The sequence below is a fragment of the Podarcis vaucheri genome (genome assembly GCF_965113315.1).
Source record: "Podarcis vaucheri genome assembly, chromosome: 6".
NCBI lineage: Eukaryota > Metazoa > Chordata > Lepidosauria > Squamata > Lacertidae > Podarcis > Podarcis vaucheri.
The window spans coordinates 40,087,416-40,099,113 of NC_138764.1; the positions used below are offsets into that span (position 1 = coordinate 40,087,416).

General features: G+C 37.3%; 1 protein-coding gene across 5 annotated transcripts in view; it reads left to right on the forward strand.

Annotated features, from left to right (window-relative positions):
• USP33 (ubiquitin specific peptidase 33) overlaps nt 1–8,454 on the forward strand; it is a 31,997-nt gene extending 23,543 nt beyond the window's left edge. For 3 of the 5 annotated variants that reach the window (XM_082227243.1, XM_082227244.1, XM_082227247.1), the window contains 7 exons: nt 13–139; nt 1,656–1,822; nt 4,021–4,102; nt 4,695–4,803; nt 5,394–5,496; nt 6,291–6,359; nt 7,284–8,453. In XM_082227243.1, the coding sequence (XP_082083369.1) occupies nt 13–139; nt 1,656–1,822; nt 4,021–4,102; nt 4,695–4,803; nt 5,394–5,496; nt 6,291–6,359; nt 7,284–7,441 (815 nt within the window). In that variant the 3' untranslated portion in view covers nt 7,442–8,453. Of the gene's footprint in view, nt 1–12; nt 140–1,655; nt 1,823–4,020; nt 4,103–4,694; nt 4,804–5,393; nt 5,497–6,290; nt 6,360–7,283 lie in introns of all 5 variants that reach the window. The other 2 variants (XM_082227245.1, XM_082227246.1) reach the window with 1 other exon arrangement.
• Nucleotides 8,455–11,698: the final 3,244 nt, after the last annotated feature.

An 11,698-nucleotide genomic window follows, 5' to 3' on the forward strand; every position in this document is an offset into this window, starting at 1 on the left:
TCTTGAATTTAGATGGACATTATATAGCTTATTGCCGGAACAACTTAAATAATCGATGGTATGAGTTTGATGATCAGAGTGTCACAGAAGTCACCGAATCAACAGTTCAAAATGCAGAAGCTTATGTTCTCTTCTACAGGTGAGAAAACAAGGGACAAGGATTTGAAATACTGTCTTGAGTAAAGTTCTTGTTAGTACCCAATGCATGGTAATTGATCATATTAGCTGTTAACTCTTGCCTGCATGAGTTTCAGGAGAGTATTCCAGAGAGCTGGATAATACTTTCCAATGGTTAGAGTTTCTGATCAGCTGTAATTGTGGGCCAATACAGAAAGCGTGACTTCTTTTAAGATGCTACTTTGCAGTGAGGTAGTGTATTTTCCCACAGTTTTCATGTTTTTCAACTCATTCTGCTTCTTTGTCTGGGCCTTTCTGCTGACTTAATTTTTCCTACCCCCCCCCAAGCATTTTTTACAATACAATATTCTTGAAACATACTGAACCGTGGCCCCAACATCAATCCATGTAAAAGTAGAGACCTCTTGTCTTCTGTAGTATTTATTTATAATAGGAACTGGGAATTTGTGGCCCTCCAGATATTTTTGGACTCCAGTTCCCATTATCTTCAGCCAGCTTGGGCAGTAGTTAGGGATGATGGGATTAGTAGTCCAATATTCTCTAGGACCACAGATTCTAACATCTCTGGAAATATTGTTTTGACAGCCATGCATTTTTATTGCAAAATTAGAAAGTAACTTAAATTGACTTAAAACCAGAATATTATTTATTTCATTTCAAATAAATTGTAATATATTTGATGAAAATTCACAGGTAGGTTGCCACAGTGAAACTGGACACTGTGCATAGTTCACTTTGAATTAATAGCTGATGTTTCCTCATTTAAATTCATAGGAGAATGTATGTAGGATGGATTCTGGAGTCAGATAGAATTCAACTGCAGTAGAAGGAACACTTCACAGTTCAGCAGCTGAAAGCTGGAAGACAAAGGGATTCACTGTAGTAGCTTGAAATTTATGAGCTCCTGCAGCTGAGCTTTTATTGAAATGTGAATAGGGCTAGGGAGAGAGGGAACTACTCTTCCAGTCTAAAGAGCAAAGACATTCTAATAAATGGGACAATAAATTTAACCTCTTAACAAATAAACAGTAGGCAAATTATGTAAAGAGCTAAACATGTTATTAGGGAAACTGTTATGTGTTGCAAGCATTAGACCTAGATGTTGACCTCAAGTACATAGATTCTGATAATCTGGGGGGCAAATTTTCAAATTAATTGTAACTGTACTTAATTGACATCTGTACCGGTAATGTGTGCAGATCAATTCCTTCTAATAAAATAAAACTCAGGAGTTACGTATGCTTCTGATGTGCACAGAAAAATATAAATATGTGCTACCTTGTTAGGGTATTCATATTTCCAGTTACTATATCCTAAATATTTTTTACTTGGAACACATCCATATTTCAAACACTGCACTTTATTTTATTGGCAGATTTTCCAGTGACTTACAATTAGCATAGTGTATAAACTTGCATTTTATTTCACACAAATTGAAATAATCTCATATGGATATAATAATGATTATTGATGTTACTTAATGTTCTCAGTATTACTTCTTTTCATTATTGTAATAGAAAAAGCAATGAAGAAGCTAAAAGAGAGAGACAGAAGGTATCAAGCCTTAATATAATGGAACCAAGCCTCCTCCAGTTTTATATTTCCAGACAGTGGTTGAACAAATTCAGGACTTTTGCAGAACCGGGACCTATTTCAAATAATGATTTCCTCTGCATACATGGAGGTGAGAGCATAATTATGCATCATACATAATTGAGTATGTTATCTAATAAGTTATCTCATCACGTAGTGTGACAACTTCCTGACTCTCTACTTGGCAATCATAGCCTGACTTCCCTCTTGAGTCCCATCTATTTCAGAAATGGCTTCTATTTGAGCTTAACTTCTTCGGGCAGTCATCTTTGAAATGTGAAGAGGGATATTGATGGTTAAGAATTACAACCATAGATATAAGTTGTTGAGCTTGCTAGCTGAATGGTGCAGCAGTTGGTATATCTTTACTTGTCAGCAATGACTCACTGATAATAGTATTTAATTTGAAACCCATAATAAAATCAGCACATTATTTACTGCTTGTATTCTTTTTTCCCCATTTTCCTTCCTACTGCTTCAGGCATTGACAGGCAGAACATTTCTGATTTTATTTGGGTCTTTAAATTTTTGCATTCTAAAAATCAATTGAAGATGGTCATTCCCTCTAATTTTCAAGCAGATTGACAATAAAACTGGCAGGGGTTAGACTTAGGTTAGAGAACAAAAATACAAGGCATCCTAAAATTGTGAGCTCCTAAATACACAGATTTCTTTAAATCATTCTTTATCCTGCTGCCATCAAAGCTTGAATTTTGGGGAACAGTTTGTTTGATTTTGTTTCCCCATTCCTGAAATTCTTACATGATCATTCAGATCATATCAGTTGTCTGATTGGCTATGGCTGGTATTTGCATAAGGAATCTTACATACATGATAACTTGTTTCTGCTCTTTTGACGGATTGACACACTTCTCTGTGGAATAATATTAAGGACAAGCAGTATTAGCTTCCACATTTGCTTTGGGTCATACTTTCTTTGTTTAAAGTTTGAAAATCAGACCTTTGTTTAAAGTTTGCAAATCAGACCTCTGTTTATCAAATGTTGATGTGAAGGACATTTTTTACTGCATATATACTGTGTTTTTCGCTCTACAAGATGCACCAGACCATAAGACGCACCTAGTTTTTGGAGGAGGAAAACAAGAAAAAAAAATATTCTGAATCCCAGAAGCCAGAACAGCGAGAAGGATCATTGTTCTGGCTTCTGGGATAGCTGTGGAGCCTCATCAGGGCAGCGGGATGAAGGCTCCCCGTGCCCTGAAGAGGCTTCGGTGGCTAAGCCAGAAGCTAGAACAGCGAGAGGGAGCACTCACAGCGATCCCTCTTGCTGTTCTGGCTTCTGGGATAGCTGCGCCGCCTGCATTCCCTCCATAAGACGCACACACATTCCCCCTTACTTTTTAGGAGGGGAAAAGTGCGTCTTATAGAGCGAAAAATACGGTGCTTGTGTTCACAGGGGTAGGAAGAGAGCTGGGATGGGGTGAAAAATAGGTGTGGGACATTTTTCTTAATTTTTGAGAAAAGGCACAACACAGTTTTATTGGGTTCAACTTACAAGTAGCAAGGCGGACTGCACAGGCAAGGCAGAGCATACCAGCAAGGATACAGCTTCTGACAACCTGCATCCTGCCTGAAAACCCATGGCCTGTCATGGCTGCTGTGGGCAACCTTGGAAGGTGGAAAGCAGTGACTACCTTCCAATGACTTGAACCATTTCTGCAACTGATATCCAAACACCCACAAATGTAGCAATGGGTGTCACACTCATAAGATGGATTGACCCATGCTGCCATACCTCCATGGCCCTTTAAGAGGGCTTTTCCTTCATGTGAGGGATTTTGGAAACCACTTTCACTTAAATCTTACTGGGGGTCCTGCTAGATGCACCAGGTATAAATGACAGCCATAGTTGTGGTACAGGAGCAGCCTGAAGACAAAAATAGAAAGGGTAGATACTAGAGAAAAGTTAGGGATGAGGAAATCTGTTGTGCAGTTGTTTGAAATATTCTGTTTTGCAATTTGATAACTATTGTGCAAATTTAAGATATTTTGAATCTTTGCATGCATATTCATGTCACAAGTGTGTTTCAAGCTCAAATCTAGCATGAGCTCCCTTCTCACTTCTGGGAAAGCTATGGCATGCATTTGTTCTGACAATTAAATTGCACAAGTTGCTGAAAGCTGGTTGTGACAGAAGTTGTATTCCCCCTCCCCTGCTCAAACTGTATTCATTGGTAAGGCTTTTTGAAGCATATGATATTCTTTAATAGTTAACATGACCATATAGTAAATAGTTTTGCTTGAATTTTTACTATGTCTGCTTCTCAGGAGTTCCTCCACACAAGGCTACTTCTATAGAGGACCTTGTAGTAGTGCTACCTCAAAATATATGGGACAACTTGTATAGCAGGTAAGCTGTTGTTTACAAGATGAAATGAATTGCTTTTGATGTTTCGTCCATATACTGTACATAAACACAAGAAGTTATTTGTTTATAAAGTCTCTTCACATTTTGATACAGATTTTGTGTTTTATCCAGTAATGGTGGTTTGCTCATGGTATGGTGTAATCCAGCAGAAGCTTCTGTGTACAGAAGGAGAGTGGATTATTATTATTAATAATAATAATATCATAATCATCATCTCTTCCCCTCACAGCTCCCAGAAAAGGGCATGAGGTGATACTGAAGGAAGGGAGAATGGGCAAAATAATATCCCTGCCTTCCATTCATTTAAGCCTTTGCTGCATTAAAGAGCCTTCCAAGAATTACACCAGTGAATACCAACATGAGAGAGAGAAGCTATCTTTCAGTAATAGTTGTGCACAACTAAAATGTGTGTGGCTTATTTTTCAGGGAAGTTGCTCCTATTGATGAAATATTACCTACATAGGAAACTGGTGCTGAACAAATTACAGCATTTATTGTTAAAGCAAAGAACAACTTGGTTCAATGCACAACTTTTGATCCTTCTAAAATGACATTTAATATTCTGTGATTGCAGGTATGGTGGAGGACCAGCTGTGAATCATCTCTATGTTTGTCATACCTGTCAAATGGAAACAGAAAAAATAGAGAAAAGAAGGAAGACAGAACTGGAAATGTTTATTCGGGTAATACATTCCTTCTCCCTTGTTAAGTTCTTCTTCTTTAAACTTCATAAAAACAGTGATCCGGAACCTGTGAGTAGAATTTTGCTCACAAGACACTCCTATGGTTTTCTCCAGCAGCCCCTGAGCCTTCTGCAAATCTGGTCTGGCAAGGCATATGCCCTTCTGGGACAGTGTGGCATGAGGCATGGGTGTGCAGAAGGGAGAAAGTGAAAGTAATCTGTTCCCCATCTCTTTTCACTGGCAAGATTAAGAGCCCTTCCCTAAATAGAAGGAGCCCATACATTTAAAGACTGCCGACTCAGGATCCAGTCCAATATTTTTGTACTGAAGAAAAGTTAGCCTTTTACATCAGTGGATATTCTATTTTCATGAAGACTCTTTCATATTCACATAGCAGCCACATTGGAGTGTGGGGTAGCAGTGGTGATATTTGAATATTGGGTCAGGATTCATAGAATGCTTCAGATACAAGCTCATGTGTGCTTTCGTGGTTAAATTGTCAAAACGTTGTTAAGAATATTTCAGTTGCTTCTCTTGAGAAGGCATCACAATTTCATCAAGTGCTTTAGAGCTTGCTTTGTGTCTCTCAGCTCAACAGAGCCTTCCAAGAGGAGGAGTTTCCATCCATATTCTATTGCATCAGTATGCAGTGGTTCAGAGAATGGGAAGGGTTCGTGAAGGGCAAGGACAGTGGTGAGTAGATTTCAAAATTCTTATCAAGTAGGTAGGACGTACCTTTTATAGCATGCACTTAGAATTTTATCACAGTAATTTACTAATTAAAAAAAACCTGTCAGAAGGCATATACCAACTCTTATAAAGAGCTTTTAGTACAGGCATCCCCAAACTTGGCCCTCCAGCTGTTTTGGGACTACAGTTCCCATCATCCCTGACCACCGGTCCTGTTAGCTAGGGATGATGGGAGTTGTTGTGCCAAAACAGCTGGAGGGCCAAGTTTGGGGTTGCCTGTTTTAGTACCTAAAACAAAACAGAGAATAGGAAATAATAGAGCTGTTGGCATGCAACAGCATGTAGGAAGCTACACCACTAGCTAGCTTATTAAGGCACCAGAGGAGAATCTGCTTTATTTGCAAGCATGATTCTAGAGATCAGTTCAGAAGACTTCGCGACAGTTTTAATGGATAGTTTGCCTGTAAGTATCATCTAAAGTTTTGGGAGATGATTCAGATGTATTTTTAAAGGCTGTTTTACAGTGCAGGGTGGTTGCTGTGCCAAAAAAAGGAAGCAAAAGCCCATCTGAAGATGGGCAGTTCTTTTGCTCTTGTAGATGAGTTTTTGAATTGTGCTCCTGGATATGCTGTCTCCTTTACTAATAACTTTTAAGTGTGTAATGTTTTGTTAGCTACACCTCCAAAGGAGAAAAAATGGAAAATGAAGAAAGTACTAGAGTAGTTTTCTGAGGCGTTTTTGTTTTAAATAATATCACTTCATTACTACCTTACATGCTAACATTTTTCTATTACTAGATCCTCCAGGGCCCATTGACAATGCCAAAATTGCTGTCAATAAATGTGGATCTGTGGTTCTGAAACAAGGTATGACTCTATTGATACAATCTCTTATGCATGCAGTTTTTCTTTTTCTGCCAGTGACTACTTGCATGTCTTTCTACAGTTTTGTTTCTATTTCTGTTCATTTATTGATTGATTAGTCCATTTTAAAAACCCCTTGCATTACATAAGCTCCCAGGGCAGATGAAACAGATACAGATAAAAAAAACAGAAAGTCAATAAAACCTTAGGAAATATCAAAACTTGGCAGTTTTAAAAATTGTTTGTTCCATCATTAAAAACACACTTGCACTGACTTTGAACACATATATGAGGTGTTTTGAGATGTTGTTTCAAGATTGCTAGCTTCCATTTAAAACAGTAGTATTGTACTTCAGCTCTCTATATTCTTTTCGTTTTTGCTTTTTTAAAAATGACATTTTATGTGGAAGGCAAAAATTAAGGACTGTGACTATGAAACTTCATATCTAAAAGTCTGTGCAGCATGGATTTACCATCAGTTGCTGTACAAATCTTTGGATAACATGCAGCTTTTTGGTCCACATGATTATTAAGGGGGTGAAGGGTTGAAAACCTTTGAAAATGTGCGGGTAGCTGTTCCAAGATGTTGACTTAAAAATGAGAGAGTGAGAGTGAAGTTTATGCATAGCAGAATTCCTCTATAACATTAAGTCTCCTTGTAAATGTCAAGCCCTTCAAGTTTTATAAAATATTTACTTGTAAGAACAAAATGCCAAAGTATGTGGAATGTAATTGGCTTGAGTTGCATGCACTGTTGCAAAAATTAAAGTAATCTTAAATAGTTACCCTGATCCAGTTAATGCCATCTGCAGAGTTTGCTGTTCTTGGATTTGGAGCTTGGTATTAAAATATATCACATATAAGCAGATTGTTTTCAAAAATCATTAGTTGAATATCGGCTTCACCTTCACTGAAATGTTTTTTTAGGAGCTGATTCTGGACAGATTTCTGAAGAAACATGGAATTTTCTACAGTCCATCTATGGGGGAGGACCAGAAATCATCCTGCGACCACCTGTTGCTCAGATTGAACCTGAATCGTTACAAACTGAAGATAAGATTGAGTTAGAAACACGTGGTCTGTAGCCACCAACCCAAGGATAAATTCTAATGAGATAGCATCCAGTTAACAACATACATTCCTAAGATTTTTTTTTGTCTGTTTTTCTGTTTTGTTTTTGTTTTCCCTGTGAGATAACAGGAGGTTGGGCATTATTGTGTCTGTGAAAAACAAACTGAACCTTGTAATATATAAATTCTAACAATGTTTTAGAACCTTTCAGAGATCTTAGGGTAACTTCCTTGTTCTACATTAACTGTACATATGCAAAGTAGAGATGAAGGATTTAACTGTTCTTTTCAATATCTCTATGAATTTCTAGGCTCTTTCATATTGGGTCTTGTCAAGGCAAGATTTAAAGGGTCTTTAACACCACATGGTGGAAAGATGGGATATCAATTTAGCATATATATAAAAATGAAATATAAATATTTTAAGCTGTTGGTGAGATTGTAAAAAAATGGTTCTAACATCCTAAGAAAACTCAGGAAAAGTTATGCTTCACTTTTATTTGCACTGCACTATAGAAAAACATAATGAACTTTGCATTAGATAATTTTCTTATTTGAGTGTATCATATATACTAATGATTCAGATGAAACATTGGTTTTGGTCAACAGCGTAAGTAACTTCCTACTGTTTAAACTGTCTGATAAGTTGTTGTTGAATGTAAGCTAGTATAATCAATAGTATGTGTAATTAAACAAACCCATAGTCTTTAGGAGTGTGTGTTCTGAGAGCATGAAGTGGGTATGTTAGCAGCTTGCACACCTGAAAATTTTCTAGTCTTTTTTTTTTTAATTAAAAGCATCAATAGTTTAATGTGGAAAAATCTATTGTACAGTTCTGCAATGCTCATTGGCATGATTTATGATGTCAGATGTTGAATGATAACACAAAGCAAGATTGCAAAAGCATTCTAGATTATTCATATTGAAATGTTGAATGTCACCCAAATGTGTTTCTTCCCTAATATTGCTAACGTATAAGCAATATTATTTGCTAGTTCAATAAAAACCAATGGTAAAATGATAAAAAGTGTTTGAACTTTAAGCAAGTGATTGAACTTTAACTTCAAGATATATAAAATGGCAGTCCAGAGGATGAAAGTGCAACAATAATTTCATTCTAGTAAATGGAACATCAGAAGCTGCCTTATACTGAGTCAGACCATCTACCTCAGTATTATCTACACTGCCTGGCAGCGGCTCTCCAGTCGTACTTGGAAATGCTGAGAATTGAAGCTGGAACCTTCTGCATGCAAAGCAGATGATCTACCATTGAACTGCCTTCACACTAAAAAAATAAATAAAATCATTTCTTTGGGAGAACAATGCTAATTGTTCTAATATGAAGCTTTGGATAGGGACTTTGCTCCACTAGGTTATAAAATTACTATTGAAGCACAAGATACCTTGATCCCAGGATAGAAGTAAAATATTAGTGGGGGGAATCCGTTGTTGCTTTCATATCATACTTTTGCTACTAAGACCTCGAGATTCTTCATATGCAAGAGACAAATGAGATCTTGCGTTGTTTAATATTTTTGTGTTAAACAAAAACATTGGCCATTTGCACTGGATCTACCTTCTGCCTGTTTTTTTAAAAGAGCAGCGAAGACTTCAAGAGCTTGAGTACTTGGAATTGTATTTACAAAGTAATGTCATAGCTGCTGTAAAAGCAGTTTCTCAGCCCTTTAAAATAGTGGCATTTTGGTTTTACAAAATCCTTAGAGGCCAATCTTTTATCTGAAGATAAAAGTATCCTAGGGTGTCGTGGAGAAGGATGCTGACCTTAGTTTTGGTAGCTTTCTGCGGAAACTCAAAGCATATTGGTTGTTGTTCCTTCCATAGTGAGAGAAGTAAAGGACTACCTGCAAGAACTGCTTGAAAAGCCCCATTTGCACATGCAGAGGATAGGTATAGAAACCTCTGTGTAGGTGAACAGGTGCCAAGGACCCAGCTGTAGAAGATGCTGGCCCTCCCCCAGCAACTGAATGGCTACGTCTCCCCATCACACCACAGCCATACCAATTCTGTATCTGTGCAGCTGACTGTGCGCTGTAGGAATGAGGAGTGGTTTCTTTTGTTTCTCATGTCTAGGGCTGATAAAGTTGTAAGGCAAATGTGACAAACCTGCGGCCTTCTACAAGTTGCCAGATTCCAACTCCCAACAACCTGAGGCATACCTAGGCTCCCTTGTGCACTTGGCAAGCAGTTGTATTGGTGTCCTCCTAGCCACTCTGAACCAGAGTGCAGAGGTGTGCTTTTTGTACCCCCTGGGCCTGTGACCTTGGTGGTTGCCAACCTAACCAAGCCATCGTATTCCTGATCACTGGCTATAAGTATAAGGTCTGCAGCTGATTGGAGTTGGGGGGTTCCACAGTATCTGGAGGGCCAGATTCCACATTCCTCTTGTAAGGTAACTAAATAAGCAAGGACACACAAAGGAAGTAGGAATATACTCTTCTCCATTGATCTTGAGTTCTACCTTGGGATCAAATGACATTTTTTAAAATAAAAAAACCACAAGTTCTGTCTTCTGAGAGGAGGTGGCAGACTACTTTTTAAAATGTGTATATGCAAGTAAGTTTCTGAGTCGGATAACAAGGCTATCGGATGGAGCCTGCAAATAAACTTGTTTAGAACTGAACTGTTGAACATTAAAATTTGCATGCCATTCTGCATATTAATAGAGGTTCTGTGTGGGGATTCTTGAGACTTTCTGGCAGTTGTGGAAGGTTGCCCGTGTTCTGCTTTATATTTCTCCATATAGGAGCATGTGTATCATCTACTTTGTTTGGAAAATACTGTGGGTAGACTAAATCATTTTCCTGCCTCTGGAGAACCCAAACTTTGAGAAACAAGACTCTTTACTTCCCCATTTATCTTTATTTGTATCATAATCTCATCTTAATTCTAGCTTCTTGGTCATTACGGTGTAAAGTTAGGACATGTTTTTTATCAAGAGGTTCTCTTGTTGCACTTGGAAACTTCATACCCTTCTCTTTAGATCCCCCAAGATTTTTTTGCATTAAAGTTAGTACACATTCATAAGCACCACTCACGTTTTACTTAAAAACAATGGTTCTGGTCCACAGAACATATGTTAGCCTTTATGGTTATAGAAAAAATGTAGGAATAGCCTTTGCCAGTTGCAAATACTATGACTATTTGCAAAACATAGTTGCCTTATCTAATGTAGATAGTAATTTGTGTATGTACCCAAATGCTTTGGGTGTAATTCGTGAAGCCAGAAGCATTTGCTTAAATAAATGGCTTCATAAATATTTTAGGCTTGATAAAATGAAAATTGAGAAGTGCTTGCTATTTTTAAATATGACAAAAAAAGGAGATTTAGGATTATTGGGTTATCTGTGCATCATACAATGTGTGAAGATTTAATTTCTCAGGAAATTAATTCCTTATTTGGCTTAACCTATTCTATTATTTCTCAGGAAATAATTCCTTATTTGGCTTAACCTATTCTACCTTAACCTATTTTACCTATTCTGGGTGCATTTCTGTATAATATGGTATTTCAAATCCAGATGTCCTTGTTGCCATAGCAACACATCCCTCTCCTTTCTCCTCCTGACTTTCAAATGGTAGATCAAACAAACTGAAATATTGCACAGACTGATGTTTTTACTTGTGTGTCTCCTTCATCCTAGCCAGGGCCAAGTATCTACGAAAACAGGCACAAGATTTTTTATCAAATCCTGTTACCAAGCCTACTCTTTAATGCTTGCTAAAAATGTTAATTGCCGTTTCATTCTGTGGGTTAAACAGTGACTATGATTCAAAATTTGAATTGAAACTTTGATCTATTGTTTAAAAGTATCCTTTGATTTTTGACAGTGTATCAGAGTTAATTTTGTATTTAGTGAGCTAAGAAAAAGTTGTAATGCATACTTTTTATTGACTTTAAAGTAGAATCGGTTTAGGTAGATGTTACTACTGAAGGAGAACACAGACCAAATACAAGAGACTAAAATGATGTCAGAATGGTTGATTGTAAGCATCAAAGCTTCTATTAAATAGTTTAATGACACAGGCTTTCATCAGCATCCAAACATAGCAATTTACATTTTCAACCTGCAATTATGTGCTTGAAATCATGGAACCTCAAATGCTAGGTTTTTCATTTATGTAGCAGTATATTTGGTGATGGTGGGGAGAGCTGTATGGGTCACACAGTACCACACTTCTGCCATTCTAAAGGCTACTTTAATAGCTGCTTTTCAGACAAATAAATACAAACAATGAAGTTCCTTAGTAAAG